The 17,526-nt window shown below is 43.9% G+C and overlaps 1 protein-coding gene across 1 annotated transcript in view; it reads right to left on the minus strand.

The window, feature by feature from the left end:
- The window catches only part of dgkq (diacylglycerol kinase theta), a 48,315-nt gene that overhangs the window by 11,226 nt on the left and 19,563 nt on the right, over positions 1-17,526 (minus strand). Inside the window, exons 2-16 of the mRNA XM_085788991.1 lie at positions 15,975-16,054; positions 15,596-15,692; positions 14,341-14,426; positions 12,460-12,591; positions 11,465-11,618; positions 9,686-9,745; positions 9,511-9,605; positions 8,431-8,636; positions 7,392-7,482; positions 7,222-7,273; positions 6,958-7,019; positions 6,508-6,664; positions 3,229-3,267; positions 1,618-1,733; positions 1,372-1,523 (exon numbers count right to left, since the gene is read on the minus strand). Coding sequence (XP_085645117.1) covers positions 1,372-1,523; positions 1,618-1,733; positions 3,229-3,267; positions 6,508-6,664; positions 6,958-7,019; positions 7,222-7,273; positions 7,392-7,482; positions 8,431-8,636; positions 9,511-9,605; positions 9,686-9,745; positions 11,465-11,618; positions 12,460-12,591; positions 14,341-14,426; positions 15,596-15,692; positions 15,975-16,054 — 1,579 coding nt within the window. The remainder of the gene's footprint in view (positions 1-1,371; positions 1,524-1,617; positions 1,734-3,228; positions 3,268-6,507; positions 6,665-6,957; positions 7,020-7,221; positions 7,274-7,391; positions 7,483-8,430; positions 8,637-9,510; positions 9,606-9,685; positions 9,746-11,464; positions 11,619-12,459; positions 12,592-14,340; positions 14,427-15,595; positions 15,693-15,974; positions 16,055-17,526) is intronic.

Consider the following 17,526-nt stretch of genomic DNA (forward strand, 5'->3'; position numbering starts at 1 on the left):
TTCCCAAGCCACATCTCAACAGAGAGAAGTGTCTGCTCTGAATAAAGTTCTGCAGTAGACCACAACACCAACTAAACCTGGATAAAATGAACAAGGATGTCTACATCTGTTCTAAGTTAAGTCAACAACGTATTTGAGGCAACATATTGTCAGAGATGTTTAGACGTTAGCCAGTATCACAACTAAGCATAAAGTCCGCTAGCTTAATGCTAACGTATAATCTAAAACTCCATAGACAGGCTAACAGAAATTAGCCCGTCGCTATCGGCGTTTCGCGGCAACCGACAGCCATAGCAGTAAAGCTAAGTGAAGTTTTGGTGACTTGGAGATGATATTTAATCTTTCTGTCTCCAAAAACCATCAATTGCCTCCTGTGAAATGTCTCCTACTGTGACAGCTGCCATAGCAACTGTCACCGAATGTTGACTGTTTGTCCGAGTGAGTGAAGGGGGCGGGGCTTAGCCAGAGGTCAATTGTTACGACCGCACGGACTCAGTCTCAGTCCCAGTCCTTGTCCTGGTCCTGGTCCTGAGTCCTGGTCCTGGGTCCTAATCCTGGTCCTGAGTCTGAGTCTGAGTCCTAGTCTCAGTCCCAGTCCCAGTCCCAGTCCCAGTCCAGAGTCCCAGTCCTAATCCCAGTCCTAGTCTCAGTCTCAGTCCCAGTCCAGAGTCCCAGTCCTAGTCCCGGGACGGTCCTGGTCCTGAGTCCTAGTCTCAGTCCCAGTCCAGAGTCCCAGTCCCAGTCTCAGTCCAGAGTCCCAGTCCTGGTCCTGAGTCCTGGTCCTAGTCTCAGTCCCAGTCCAGAGTCTCAGTCCTGGTCCTGGTCCTGGTCCTGAGTCCTGGTCCTAGTCTCAGTCCCAGCCCTGAGTTCTAGTCCTAGTGTCAGTCCCAGTCCAGAGTCTCAGTTCTGGTCCTGGTCCTGGTCCTGAGTCCTAGTCTCAGTCTCAGTCCTGAGTCCTGAGTCCAGAGTCTCAGTCCTGGTTCTCAGTCCTGAGTCCTAGTCTCAGTCCCGGTCCTGGTCCTGGTTCTCAGTCCTGAGTCCTAGTCTCAGTCTTGGTCCTGGTCCTGAGTCCTAGTCCCAGTCCAGGTCCTGGTCCTGGTCCTGGTCCTGGTCCTGGTCCTGGTCCTGGTCCCGGTCTCAGTACTAGTCCCAGTCCAGGTCCTGGTCCTGAGTCCTAGTCCCAGTCTCAGTCTCAGTCCTGGTCCTGAGTCCTAGTCCCAGTCCCAGTCCAGAGACCCAGTCCTGGTCCTGGTCCTGGTCCTCAGTCCTAGTCCTGGTCCTGGTCCTGGCCCTGAGTCCTAGTCCCAGTCCTGGTCCTGGTCCTGGTCCTGAGTCCTAGTCCAGAGTCCCAGTCCCAGTCCTGGTCCTCACCCGGGCAGCGGTCCTCCGTTGGAGATGTCAAAGACCTGGTGGGGGTTGAGGATCTTCCTGAAGCTGTAGAGCAGCTCTCGTCCCTTCAGACCTCCACTCTTTGGGTTGACGAAGACCAGCAGAGGACAGACGTCTGGACCCAGACTGTGGACCTGAGACAGCAGAGACCGTCAGGACAGGTGTAGGGGTGTGTGTGTGTGTGTGTGTGTGTGTGTGTGTGTGTGTGTGTGTGTGTGTGTGTGTTACCATGATCTCCGGGACAACGAGGGACGTCAGCGTCCTGCTGTGGACGGTCGTGTCTTTAGCCAACATGTAGATCCTCTCTGCCTCGGAGAAACAGGAGATCTGCAGAGCAACTGCACCTGAACGCATCACACACACACACACACAGTTTATCTCTGCAGTGCACATGACCGTAAAGGGACATTCCGCCATAAGTTTAACCCATTGGTCTAACACACCATGACAGAGTAAGACCAGACCAGAGTCTGTCGACCGCCAGTGTCTCTAGTTGTAGCAACTTCAGCAAAGAGCGTACGGTACGCTAACAAAACACTGCTGTGGATTCCTCCACCAGCCAACCTGGGCTCCTCAACTCTTTCTTGAAGTTTTACCACTTTTTTTATTTTGTGGCTATGAGCAGCTTTTTGATGGCGGTTGGTTGGTGGAGGAATCCACAGCAGTGTTTTGTTATTGTACAGTCTTTACTGAAGTTGCTACTAGAGAAGTTTGCAGTCAGCAAACTTGATCTCTCAAAGTGGGGTCCAGGGACCCCCAGGGTCCTTGAGAGGGTTCAAGGGGTCCCCAACTTTTTCTTGAAATTTTACCACTTTTTTCTAGAATTAAATTCATTTAATAATTTTTTGTTTTTGAGAAATTTTTCATCTTTTTTTCACTTTTTCTAGATTTTTTTTTCACTTTTTTGAAAAAGTTTACCAGTTCCTCCTAGATTTTTTAAAAACTAATTTGAGAAATTTTATGACTTTTTTTTCTTCTTTTTTTCTAGATTTTTTAAAAACTTTTTTTGGAGAAATGTTACCACTTTTTTGAGAAATTTTACCAGTTCCTTCTAGAATTTTTTTTTAAACTATTTTGAGAAATTTACCACTTTTTTCTTTTTTTTTCACTTTTTCTAGTTTTTTTTTTTTTTTTTACTTTTTTTTGAGAAATTTTACCAGTTCCTTCTAAGATTTTTTAAAAACTATTTTGAGAAATTTTACCACTTTTCTTTTTCTTTTTTATACTTCACTTTTTCTATTTTTTTTTTTCTTTTACTTTTTTTGAGAAATGTTACCAGTTCCATCTAGGATTTTTTTTTAACTATTTTGAGAAATTTTACCACTTTTTTGAGAAATTTTACCAGTTCTTCCTAGAATTTTTGTAAAACTATTTGAGAAATTTTGCTACTTTTTTTCTAGAATTCTTTTTTTTTTATTATTATTATTTTATATATTTTTTAGAAATCTTGCCACTTTTTTCTAGAATTAAAAAAAAAAATACGGTACCTTTTTATTTTGATAATTTTTACCACTTTTTTTCTGGAAATTTCTCTACAATATTTCCACAAATTCATACCATTGGCCCTAATTTGAACGAATACACTGACTAAAAAAGTTCTTCAGTTCCAAAACAAATATTTGTGTATTTCTGGTGTTTGCTTTAAAGTTTTGTCCAGTGGGGCTCCATGGTCTAATTTGTGTCAATTTTGGGTCCTTGATGTAAAATAGTTTGAGAAGCACTGTGTTAAACTCACACCGGAATATCCCTTTAATATTTGGGTGGTTTCAATTCAGTTCAATTCATAACTTTACTGTCACTGATAGAGCATGACAGTGCAGCATGATAACAACAACAAACCTTGGCTGGGGTAGAAGTGGCTGATGGAGACCAGGTGACCTGCAGAGACACAGGGAGGAGGGGTTAGATGACGTCATCGCACCTAGAGCACTGGAAAAGAGAGTAACGACACCACCATTGACTCCCGTGGTAAGTATTTTGCGCCCCTTAGTGGCAGGATATGGGTATTGCAAAAGCGCCCAGAAAATCCCAAATCTCATCAGTGGATAGAACTATCGCGGGAAACTGCCTTGTTACGGCAGTACGAGATAAAAACGCAGATGACGTCATGCATGTCATGAATCGTGATTGGTTTGAGTTAGGAAAGTCGGAGGAAACCATGGAAACATGAAATGTTTGTACTGATGAAGTTTGGCTTGTGGCTAACATGGAGCTAACGCTAACACAGACACGGACACACACCATGGATCTTTTATAAAATAATGTAATACATCATGACACACATACACGTTTTGGAACATTTATTCATGTGTGTGTCTATGGCTGTGTTCGAAATCACCCCCTATCACGGATGTAGTGTACTATATAGTGTGTTCGCCATTTTGTAGTGTTGTTCGAATTCTCCGCGATTAATTTCATCCACTATGTAAGGCAAGGCAAGGCAAGGCAATTTTATTTGTATAGCCCGTTTTTACAAACAGTGTCTCAAAGGCAGTGGCGGCTGGTGCTAAAATAAATTGGGGGGGCGTCAGATAAATAAGATAAATAAAGAGCATTGCTAACTTCACATCCAGCAGTAAACAGCAGTCAGCAGCGGATCAGCTGATCTCTCCCTCCGTACAAACGCTCCGTTCTGATCTAGCCACACTGGACTTTCAAAGTAAAGGTGACGCAGCTGAAAATTAGTTAGGCTAAATAGTGAAACAGCGGCGCCTTTATAGCCGATTTTAGGATGAAACTCTGAACATAACCTGAAACAACAGATTTTTCTTTTGCTGCGGCCGCCATTGTCTCCTGTCTTGTTGTTGTTTTCTGTCTGCTCCGTGTGCACGCCATGGATGTATTATATTAACGGTGCACGCGGGTGAGTCTGTAGCTGTTTGAGTGACACGTCGCCGCTGCCAGGGGAGTGACTTTGATTGACAGGTCAGGTATCATGAATCAATCCGATTGGATGAAAAAATGACCCAAACGCGCTGATTGGCCACGGGCGCAGAGAGCTGCGCCCGGAGGAGAATCTTGAAGTGACCAATTAGAGACCAGCATGAAGTCACATGGAAGCCAAAAGTTTAAGAGCCCACATACACACTCATTAGGCCGGCGCCCTTCGCTATTGAAATGTATGAAACAACCCAGAATAAACCCAATATGGAATGGAAAGGCTTACGAATTTCAAAGTAAAACCCATTGTATGAGTGAACACTGAACAGATATGGTAATTACTTTTTATTATATTTATGTTTACTGTGTCTACACTTTTTTCCTGAAATTTTGATGGGGGCGGCGCCCTAGCGCCCCCTATTGACCGGCCGCCACTGCTCAAAGGGCTTTACAGACAGATGGCATCATAACAACATCCTCTGTCCTTAGACCCTCACATCGACTGAGGAAAAACTCCATGGAAAACCCTTTTAACAGGGAAAAATCGGAGAAACCTCAGGGTGAGCAACAGAGGAGGGATCCCTCACCCAGGACGGACAGACGTGCAATAGATGTTGTTACAGACAAGAAAACAGTTTACAGTTTATGTCACAGAATGTGCGAAATATGGAAATGTTAGCAGGAGTTGATGAGGGCAGCCTCTGGTGTTGGGGGGGGGGGGGGGGGGGGGGGTTTGCAGCAGGGAGAGCTGGCCAGCTCGATGGGAGGACTGGGTGGCAGACTGGTCCATGGGAAGGGAGGGGAGGCCGGTCTAACAGCAGGGGAAAGGGTGGGAGGGGGGGGCGATGCGTAGTGGACGATGACAAAACACCCACAATGCACCGCGAAATTGAGTGAACAAGCGATGTACACTACTTTCTACTCCCGTATCCCACAATGCAATGCGGTCGTGTTTTGCCAGAGAAGAAGAGGAAGCTAATTAGCATGTTAGCTACGATTTACTTAGGCAATTTACCAAAAAAACTCCTCAGACGTATTTGCCTTCGCTCCGTTTGCCTCGCCCGAGGAGCAGGAGTTGGGCAGCAGCATCCGAACATTAACAGGCAGCATTAAATCAATCTAATTAAGAAACTGTAGTAGAATATGTAGTAAATACGATCTGACGAGCTAAGCTAATAGCCACAGAGCCGTTAACGGCTCACGGTCGGGACACACAACCAAACCAAACTTCCGATATTTCAACAGTTTATTGTCCAAGTAGCACAACCACACAGAATCACATCCTAAAATGTTCCCGCAAGGGTCTGGTTTTTATTATTTCATTTTTATGTGTCCGGTTTGTTTCATACTGGTTTGTTTACATGATTCTCGGCGCGTCTGCTTCCGTCACAGCAACACCTGGCGCATCTGCTGACGCAACCACTTCCAGAAAATTACCGTCTAATGTCCGAATTCTCCTCCCGTCATTCCCTACATCGTGTACATGATGTAGTCCACTATATCATATACATGATATAGTGGATAGGGAGTGAGTAAGTGAGTGGATGATTTCGAACACAGCCTATGTCTGTGTCTGTGTGTGGCCGTGTTAGCGTTAGCGCCGTGTTAGCATTAGCTCCGTGTTAGCGTTAGCGCCGTGTTAGCGTTAGGTCCGTGTTAGCATTAGCTCCGTGTTAGCACTAGCCCAACGTTAGCAGGGCTTAGCAAACACCGCTCTCTACCTTCAGCAGCTTCCTTGTAAAAACAAGGGGGTGGAGGAGGTGGTGGCGGCGAGTATTTTTTTTTGTGACATGTGCCTCCCAGGACTGTGGGGGAGCTCCGGAGAGGGAAAAAAAAGAGAAACCAACGAAGGAGCGAGCTATTTCTGGCTGACTTGCATAGTTCTGCTTTAAATTATTGAAAATACCACACTTGCTCATTCACCAACAATGCAGAGTTGTCAGTTCTTGGGCGCTTTTGCAATACCCATATTCCGCCACCAGGAGACGCTTCCATTGAACCAATGCGTGTCGTTACGCTCTTATTCCAGTGCTCTAATCGCAGCGAGGGGGAGGGGTTAGATGACGTCATGGCAACGTGGGGGGGGGGGGTAGATGACGTCATGGCAGCGTGGGGGAGCGGTTAGAGGACGTTATGGCAGCGAGGGGGAGGGGTTAGATGACGTCATGGCAGCGAGGGGGAGGGGTTAGATGACGTCATGGCAGCGAGGCGTGGCGGCGGTGATGATGTCACACTCACGCTTGGTGGTGAGCTGCTCCTGGACCAGCTGACCGTACTCCTCTCTGCTCAGCAGGGGGGGCAGCCCTCCAATCAGCAGCCACACCTGCACAGGCTCCGCCCACTTCCTGTTCTCCACCACGTAGAACCGGGTCTGGTTCATCTGACGCAGCGACAGCTACGCACACGCACACGCACACACGCACACACCTGGTTACTTATTGTTATTTATCGATCTGTATTGATCTGTATTGGTCTGTATTGGTCTGTACTGGGCTGTACTGGTCTGTATTGATCTGTATTAATCTGTATTGGTCTGTATTGATCTGTATTGATCTGTATTGGTCTGTACTGGTCTGTATTGATCTGTATTGGTCTGTACTGGTCTGTATTGATCTGTATTGATCTGTATTGATCTGTATCGGCCTGTTTTGGTCTGTATTGATCTGTATTGGTCTGCATTGATCTCACCTTCCTGATCTCCTGCAGTTTGTCCAGAAGTTTCTCCTCAGGCATCAGCGTCTGTCTCTGCACTGAGGGACAAACACAAGGTCATGACCTCTAGAGCTGCTGTGATTGATTGATTGATTGATTGATTGATTGATTGATTGATTGATTGATTGATTGATTGATTGATTGATTGATTGATTGATTGATTGATTGATTGATTGATTGATTGATTGATTTCAGGACTTGTGCCTGTGGGTAAATTATGGGATGCTTCATGTATCTCACCTTGTTTGCTGCTCATGCAGATCTCCACCAGACTGAAGCCGGACTCGTCCTCCTGAAACACACACACACACACACACACACACACACACACACACACACACACACACACACACAGTGAACAGCTGATCCTGCAGTGCTGCCTCACCTGTCCTGTCACTTCCTGCTTCTACCTGTCGGTCCAGTTCTCTGAGGACAGCGCTGAGGACCGACGCTGCCGTGGTGTCGCTGGAGACGGAGACGGAGACGGAGGCTGCACCACACCTGAGGACACACAACAACACACACACACAGGTGAGACGTTCCTGATGGACATCAACATGTGTGAGACGTAGGGGTGTAACGGTATATGTATTTGTCCCGTGCTGTCACAGTACGGGGGTCACGGTTGGGGGCACACAGTCACACAACGAATACGTCTGAGTGAATATTAAATAAAAAGTAAAAAAAAGTCGAGTCCTCACTCCAATCTAGGTGGCGGTAATGAGCCTCGAAGCTGCCACAACCGTCATAACAGACGAAGAAGAGAAGTGATGAGAGTGTGAAGCATAGACTGTATAGGTGTGAAGTTAGAGGAGCTGCTGCTTCATTTATGTCACCGTGGCTTCTCAATGAAACACAACGGCGACGGCTCGCGACCATAGACTGTAAAGCAGCTCGCGACTGGTCGACCGGACAAAGTCCATCGGTGATATTTCACGGATGCGCGCTGCATCGCTAGAAACGCATCAAACACGTTAGCGCATGCCCCCCCCCCCCCGCCCCCTCTTACATGTCAATCACTGGTGCAAGGAACAACACAACTTGTAGCCTATGCAACAACTCATCCCGCTGCTTTTAAGCCTCTTGACATGAACACAGACAGGACCAGAAACATCACCAAAGCAACTGGCATCTAGTCTAAATTAACTGTGTAAACCAACACTGGTGTTAGTTTTTTTTTTTTTTAATAATAGTTGCCAGTTGTCAAGTGCAAGTTTTTTTCCTCTAGAATTAATGAATGGCATGATAACACTCTTAATGCACTTGTTTTATTTTATATTCTTTTTTTTTTCTACTTTTATAACACAAGACAGATTTTAGTTTTACATTCAATAGTGTCTGTTGTACCGAAACCGTAGCGAACCGTGACCCCTGAACCGAGGTGCGTACCAAACCGTGACTTGTGTGTACCGTTACACCCCTAGTGAGACGTGATGATGTCACACTCACCTGGGCCAGCCGGCGTGCACCTTGACGACCTCGGCGTCCGGCGGCTTCGCCCTCAGCACCAACGCCTCGCCGCCGCCGTTACGGTTGTCCGAGCCGCCGTTACGGTTCAGGATGTCGTCGCCATGGAGATGCTGCATCCCGCTCACATCCTGCAGCTCGAAGTCCTGAGGGTCACCGGGCAGGAAGTAGGACCGGAGCGCCGCCTCCTGCAGGACCACACGGGATGATGTCACAGTAGTACGCAGTAGTACTCTGTAGTACTCTGTAGTACTCATTAATACTCAGTAGTACTCAGTAGTACTCTGTAATACACAGTAGTACTCAGTAGTAGTGGTATTATGTACATATATACATACGTATATGTACATTTATAAAACGTAAAGGTAAAATCCAGCGATCTGATTGGTTGTTAACCGTGGTATAATGAGCATATACCACGGCTACTATTCTAAAGCCTTATCACAGCACAGGCTATCACTCCGCCTCAGGCACGTATGACTGGTATGAATGGAAGTTGTTGTCATGTATCCATGACAACGGACTGTTTCAGTCAGTACCCAAAGACAGTTGATGTTTTTACAATGTTAGAAAATGGACTAAAGTAGTTGAATTGACATGTTTAAGGTGAACTTTCACCTCCAGAGGGTTAACAATGGTAGAGGGACTGAGCAGTGACAGAGGAAAAGACCAGATGCAGAGCTACTTGGAGCTAATGTCTGGAGAGCTGGGACTAGTTTTTCACAGTGAGGCTATTTTATTGAATAATATGTATTTCTGGTTGAATAAAACTACATGAAATTGATTGCGTATTCCTCTTTCATATTGTCATTATTGGTAACTGTTTTATAAAAGCAATATATCACTCCAGTCCGTGGTCTATGCTCATTATACCACTCTAAGGGGGTTGTCGTTGCAGTGGTATAATGAGCATATACCACGGCCTGCATTGATATATTGCTTAAATATATACATGTGTATATAGGTATATACTATATACATATATAAATATTTAGAATAGCAGTACTCAGTAGTACTCAGTAGTAGTAGTATTATGTATATAGCAGTAGCACTCAGTCTCACCAGCAGTTCTTCGTTCTTGGTCGTTTTGCAGATCGACCTGAAGAAACTTCGTTTTATGGCGTCGTCGCCGTCAAACACCTTCACACACGGTTTACCTGAGACACGCAGTCAAGAGTCTGGGTTACAGAGTGTGTGTGTGTGTGTGTGTGTGTGTGTGTGTGTGTGTGTGACTGACCTGACTCCGTCTGGACGTCTGGACTCACAGACGCCGACACGTCCACGTCATCAGACTGATCTGAAACACGGAGGTCAGAGGTCAGACTGACTTTGTTCTTCTGTCACTTTAGACTTTGTTATGTAGAGAAATAAAAGCTTTTCTCTTGACGTTTGTCTGAAAGTTGTTAGAAATTCACTTTTCCATTAAAACATCTCAACATTTATTTATTTTTTATTTAACCTTTATTTAACCAGGCGAAAAATCATTAAGAACAGGTTCTTATTTGCAATGATGGCCTGACAATGTCATGGAGCATGAATAAATGAATGGATGAATAATAAATAGATTAATATTAAATGAATGAATGAACAAACAGAGGTCACAGGGTTCAACATCTGGAAGACTCTGAGGCTTAGAGAGACAGGAAGTGAAAACAAGCTTTGAGTTTGTTTTTTCCATGCTCCATGACTGGTATCACTAGTAATATACACATTATATACAGTATATTGGTCCCAGTACTGTTCTTTCTGGTGCAACTACTCTCACAGAAGATGTATAAACCATTGGAATACTTCTGAAAGTCTGTGTCCAAACATCTGATTCAAGCTCTGACAACAAACACAGTGTACAAACTAATGGAAGATCTGTAAACACTAATGGAAAGGAAGTGGAGTTAGTGTGATGTTTATCTCTGTTTTCTGGGATTTTCACTGCAAACAAACATCAGAGTTCATGTTTTTGTAATAAATGCCCATTCATAACAGAACGTTACCAGACAGAGTTGTGTAATGGGAAATTTTGGTGTAACCCACAGTATGCCTTACGAGGGTTGTATAACCATGTTAACTAAGTGAACTTCCTTTCACCTTGTGGAAAGTGGTACTCAGCTAATCCCTTTGATGATATCTGTATGAGATACACCAGACACAGAGACAGAGTCCACTCGGGACAGGTTAAAGGTCAGAAGCCAGAGAAACTCTTCTGACCAGTGCTCTGTGTGAATCTACAAGGCGTGTTGTGTCCTGGCGGTGAAGCCAGGCAGAACTGTCAGAGTGCCATATATTTTGTCTGCTGTTCAATGTGTTTTGGGAACTATAAAGATAGCGCCCTGAGAACGTCTTCAGGCCACTCACTCACTGACTGTACTCCTGTTCGGTTGTGTTTGTGTGACTCCATTCATGAATGCCTTTTATTAAAACTCAAGAAAGACAGCGGACGTGTTCAGTCATCCTTTTTAAATAAGGAACAACATTTTTTGCCACCACAGTTGTTTTAGAGGGAAATGCAGAGACTGCTTGATGAAAAACTGTCCCTGAAGGCAACGTGCATCAGTGGTTTTGCATGAATTTGCCTCTAAAACAACTCTGTCTGGTAACGTTGTGTTATTATCTCACAGCGTGGTGAATGTGCAGCTCACAACTTGTCCACCAGAGCGTTGTGGAGTTGTTGGATTGTGTATTTGATGAGTTTGATGAGGGAAACCAAGAAATCCCATGAGCCTCCGTAGCGTAGCTCTGAGCAGCTCACGGCTCTGCTCCGCCGTTCTAAAAATACTGTAGCTTGCACCGACAATTAAAGGTAACGTACCTACTGCTATGACTATAGGGATTATGGCAATGGGCCAGTTTGACTAAATGTTGAACTATCCCTTTAATCTGCTGCAGGTTTTTGTTTTTTCTTCTAAACTTCATGTTCAGTTTCACAGGAAATGAGACGAGTGTTTGTCGCCGCTCAGCGTCAGCAGCACAGGATGTGGTGTTGAGGTGTGTGTGTGTGTGTGTGTGTGTGTGTGTGTACCGTGCTCTGGGCTGCAGCTCTCTGTGATGCGGTAACACTGCATCTTGCTGAAGTTCCTGGAGAGGAGGCGAACGCCGTCCGGAGGCAGCAACATGCAGCGCAGACGTCCCAGGGTGCACTCTGCTGGCAGGCCGGGGCAGCACGCCGCGTGGCTCTACACACACACACACACATACACAGAGTTGGGTATTGGCTCAGGTGAGATGTGACCAGTGGTGTAGTGTATGTGATACTTAGATATACTCAGTAAACTGAAAATGCATAAATATTTCAGTATACCCAGTAATTAAAGTTAAACTAAAGTTAAGTTCAAGGGGGTCCTCAACTTTTTCTTGAAATTTAACCACTTTTCCTTAGAATTTTCTAACCTTTGTTTTTCAGAAATGTATCACTTTTTTAATTATCGTTTGACTTTTGTTTGTTTTTTAGAAATTTTTTATCAGTTTTCCTAGAATTTTTTTTTGAAATTTTACCAGTTTCTTCTCAATTTTTCTTTTTTTTTTTTACATACTTTACTAGTATATAATAATAATATAATAAATAATACTTTACTTTTAAATACTTAAAAAAATTCTTTTTTTTTTAGAAATTTTACCAGTTTTTCTCTAAAAAATCTTAACCTTTTTTTTTTTTTTTTTTTAAATTTTACCACTTTTTTCTAGAAATTTTTCAACTTTTTTGGAGAAATTGTTCCCCTTTTTTCCAGAAATTTCTCTATAATCTTTCAAAAATGTACACCTAATTTAAACGTACATTGATTGTTTGTGTATTTCTGGTGTTTGCTTCAAAGTTTTGTCCAATGGGGGTCTGTGGTCTAATTTGTGTCAATTTTGGGTTCTTGATGTAAAAAAAGTTTGAGAACCACCGGTCTATGTATGTATGTAAGTATGAACAGTTTACCACCTAAAAAGCAGAATACCCACTACAAAACATTAGACTACACCACTGGATGTGACATCACATCCTGAGGAGCGCTGTGATTGGTTCTCACTCACCGTGACGCCGCACCACTCACACCTGACGCCCGTCATGATGTCAGAGGAGCTGCAGGAGCGACGACACAGCTCGCACCGGGAGGTGGACGGCAAGTTTCCCTCCCGCCAGTGGTGGAGCAGCAAGTCCTGATGCTGCAGGAAGAAGAGCACTGAGCCTCATTTACATACTCATTACATATTCATCACTGAGCCAGGCCCCGCCCACACCCACCTCATTTACATACTCATTACTAGGGATGTCACAATTACAGATTTTTATTGTCAGGGAAATAATCACAGTATTACGATGATCACGATTATTATGCATCAATACATTTCAAAACATTATGAATGTGTACAATCAAATATAGTCAAAATATAATTACATCTAATCTCTTACTATAGGACCAGTTATTAAGTGTTTGAAATATTTAAAGGGACAACGAGGAGTTTCTATTTGGTTATGAAAAAAGCCTCATATTACTGTAATGTGGATGAATCTACGTTACCACTTTCCACTTGTTAATGGCTCCATTTTCGATAAATATATCGTTTTGTCTCTATTGTTATTTTGTTATTTTAAACAACAAAATTTTTACTTTCGGTTTCTCGGACGCTGCCCAGCGGGTCATGGGAATAACGCCGCCGAATCGCCGTTTATGGTCGGAACTACGACGGTATCTGATCGTCTTCCAACCACTGACTTTAATTCTTGATGAATGAAAACATTCCTGGCAAGACGTCCGTCTTGCGCCAGTCCAAGAATTTCACCGTGCGTGCGGAGGCTCATGGTAAATGTAGTATGAACAACACTTCGCTTTCCAAAACTCCTCATTGTCCCTTTAAGTCATTAATTGTCATCGATACCAATTGTATATGTCTATTTTAATCATTTTTTTACAATACAAATGACACGCAAACATTTAAATTCCTACCAATTCAGCGTTAGTTTAGATAAATGCACCAGTATCTGTGCATTTACCTTTACTTTGGCGCCACATCTGCAGATATGGTTCCAACATAATCTTTTTCGGAAAGTAACAGTATTTAGGAATCTTTACGATCAATTAATTGTGGTGATTAATACTGCGATTAATTGTGAAAACAAGTAATTGTGACATCCCTACTCATTACATATTCACACTGAGCCAGGCCCCACCCACATCCGCATCATTTACATACTCATTACATATTCATCACTAGGGTTGCAAAGAGGCGGAACATTTTCAGTAAATTTCCAGAAACTTTCCATGGGAGGTTAAGCTGGGGAATTTTGGAAATATTCCAAATTGGAAACTTTCCATGGGAATTATGGGAATTTATGTGAATAATGGGAATCTATGGGAATTTTGCGGAATTTATGGGAATTAACTGAAAATTGGGGGTAATTTAAACAAACTGCATCATATCCAAACATAAATGTAAATATTTTATTTTGTCAAAAGCAGACATCCATGCAAATTAATACAATTAAAAAACATTTCAACAGATTTACTTGTGAGTAGAACTTTATCAAGTTTTAATTCTTGTATGAAGAATCAGTTCTTTTACTGAACCTCCCAAGTTCCCTGTTAAGGGCCAAACTTCAATTTTGTAAATTTCTAATTTATTCCCATATATTCCCGTTAATTCCCATGGAAAGTTTCCAACTTTGAAAATTCGCAGTATTTGGCAACCCTATTCATCACACAGACACACACACACTCTCTCTTCCATTGACTGCTCTCTACAGTGTTTAACTACAGAGGCTGTGACAGCTGCAGACGGATCTGATCAATAACTCTCAATCACACTGCCACTGATCTGACAACACACACACACACACACTGTGGATCCTGTGTGTGTGTGTGTGTGTGTGTGTGTGTGTGTGTGTGTGTGTGTGTGTGATGAAGACATCCTCACCTGCTGCAGAGTGCCGTCCAGGTGACAACTGCGACAGTCGGCGCAGGTGAAGGCCGCACAGTCAGCGTGCACGTGCAGCTCACACACTGAAACAGACACACACAGTGACAGTCTGAGGAAGGTGAGGTCAAACATTAAAGATCAAAACAGTTTGGTCAAAGTTGTTGTGAAGAAACTCTTTGATTGAGCGGAATGCAGCCTCTAAAAAACACATTACCTGCAGAAAAACTCCTTCATTTCACCAATATTTAGTTCTGATAGGCTAGTGCTATTCCCCTCTGAGTCCGGGGTTAGCTGGTATCAACATCCGGGGTCTGTAGGTTGACCTACTGACCTCTGACTTGGATGATGTCATCTCTGAGCGCTGCACGGCTCATTCTGATAATAATCATTCCGCTTCGGCATTCGGGTCCATTTTTATCTCAACTAGCCGGAGCTTTAGTGAGATGACATCATCCAGGTCAGAGAGGTCAGTAGGTCAACCTACAGACCCCGGATGTTGATAACAGCTAACCCCAGACCAAAGATATTCAATATATGGAAAGATACTCCATGAGAGGCTGCTCCAATGATAAAAACTGTATACACTTCCTGTCTCTCTAAATGGGCGTGGCCAACCGTCACCCCACCTCGTCTGTGAACGTGTGTGTGGATTTATACAATTTGTAGGTAGATGAAAGTGAGATATTTATATTTTCTTATGATAACATTAAATATTTACACTACTAACAGTCATATTTAGCATGACAATAATCATTTAAATCATTTTCACGGGAGTTCGTGGCCATTTGTTTGACGTTGCCTAGGAGATCTGTGCCAAATCTGGCGAGAGTATGTCGTAGAGACAGAGACAGGTCGTGAACAAAGTGGATTTTCTCCTGATGTGTCCGTCTGAAAATTGCCATTTTGGTGTCAAACTGTTCAGAAGAGATGTGGCTTGTGAAAAATGAGTCCAAAATTTACTTCAGTGACTGTGGGGAGAAAGAATCGACCATAATCTGTGTTCACGTTAAATTGTCCCATTGGAGTCAATACACTCTATGCTGCCTCTGGTCTCCCTAAAGGGGCGTGGCCGTGCAGAAGCCTAGTGACATCATACAGGAAGCTGACTCATCATGGAAGGTCTTGGTTTATAAACCCTCAGAGGGGAATAGCACTAGCCTATCATAACTAAATATTGGTGAAATGAAGGAGTTTCTGGATCTGGTTCTAGTTCTGGTTCTGGTTGTGGTTGTGGTTCTGGTCCAGGTCTGACCTTCGCAGCGCAGCGCCGTGTTTCCCTCCGTCTGTTTCCTGCAGACGCCACAGAAGCGTTTCTTGGCGGCCGGACTGAAGCAGTGGGCCACCGGCACCTGGAGGGGGCAGAGCCAGACACACTGCCTCAGACACACAGCTGAGCCAATCACAGCCTCATCACAGACCAACGGATCAGTCCCCAGCAGAGGAACCAATGAGCTGAGGCCTACAGACAGAGGGGGCGGAGTCACAGTATCCCTCCCCGTCTGAAAGTAGTCCCCGTCTCACATCCTTTATCTACTGTAACCATGACAGCGCTGATGCTGCGTCCACAGGATGATTGAATGATTGACAGCTTCAGGTGTGATGATGGTGGAGGGTGCGTTTGTTCTACTCACCCTGATGACAGACGAGTTCACACAGGAACAAACTGAACGCAGCGACTTCAGACACTTCTCATGACACATCAGGTTACACACTGAGAGAGAGAGGATAAAATGAACACACCTTCACACCACAAACTGTACAACACAACACAACAAAACAAATCAAATTAAATGAACACATCAACAAAAGTGGTTTCCAGTCCACTTAAAGGGATAGTTCAACATTTACGGAGGCTCATGGGATTTCTTGGTTTCCCTCATCAAACTCATCAAATACACAATCCGACAACTCCACAACGCTCTGGTGGACAAGTTGTGACCTGCACATTCACCACGCTATGAGATAATAACACAACGTTACCAGACAGAGTTGTTTTAGAGGGACATTCATGCAAAACCACTGATGCACGTTGCCTTCAGGGACAGCTTTTCATCAAGCAGACTCTGTATTTACCTCCGAAACAACTCTGTCTGGTAACGTTGTGTTATTATCTCATAGCGTGGTGAATGTGCAGGTCACAACTTGTCCACCAGAGCGTTGTGGAGTTGTTGGATTGTGTATTTGATGAGTTTGATAAGGGAAACCAAGAAATCCCATGAGCCTCCGTAGCGTAGCTCTGAGCAGCTCACGGCTCTGCTCCGCCGTTCTAAAAACAGCTTGCACCGACAATTAAAGGTAAGAAACCTACTGCTATGACTATAGGGATTATGGCAATGGGGCAATGGGCCAATTTGACAAAATGTTGAACTATCCCTTTAAAGATCAAACCATCCTCCATCTTAAAGGAATAGCCTAGTAGGTAGGAATTCCCCCCATCTAGCCGTGCGGTTGCATATCTGAACGTATTCTTGATGTTGCATTCAGGGGAAATGGGGCAGACGTCAGACAGACAACAGACGCTGCATGTAACATGACAATATGTTGTCATGGTGATGTGGTATTGTTTTACCGTCTTTCTCTAGTGGAGTAAAATAACATCTGGTTGGTTTGCCGACGGCCATCTGCCTGACTGCACCTGAATGTAACATCAGTGCCTCCGTCCTTCCTCACACTACACAGTGGTGACAGTTTTAACAGGCCGAGCCCACAGCTCCGCTGAGTTTCCGTGGTTACCTATGGTCACGCTACCACTCAACGTAAAAAATGGCGATGCAACATGGCCGCCTCAGTTCGGTGCGTCGCCCACTTATGTATTTGTAACGACTTGTAACAACTCATTCTAAGGTACAAGAAAGCTTTCATTTGTATGCGGCTGTGGTTTTACTTAAGTGAAATACGTGAAAGACAGATTTGATTTTTGATAATAAAAACCCAAATAAGTTATGGTAGGCTACATACTGGGGCTTTAAAGGACAATTCTGGGCAAATTCAACTTGGGGCTGTATGTTCCTAACATTTTAGGTCTAAAAGAAAGAATCTGAAGATTTTCAGTTTAATTAAACTCAAACATGCACCCAGAAGTTTGTTTACTTCAAGCAAGCCGACATGTTTGTAAAACTAGATCTAATTCAAAGTCTCATAGCGCGAGACCCAAGTTGACGCTCGGTGTGTTCACGTGCAGTC

Source organism: Trachurus japonicus, chromosome 10, assembly GCF_045865225.1.
Source record: "Trachurus japonicus isolate A0001 chromosome 10, Traja_1.0".
Classification (NCBI taxonomy): Eukaryota; Metazoa; Chordata; class Actinopteri; order Carangiformes; family Carangidae; genus Trachurus; species Trachurus japonicus.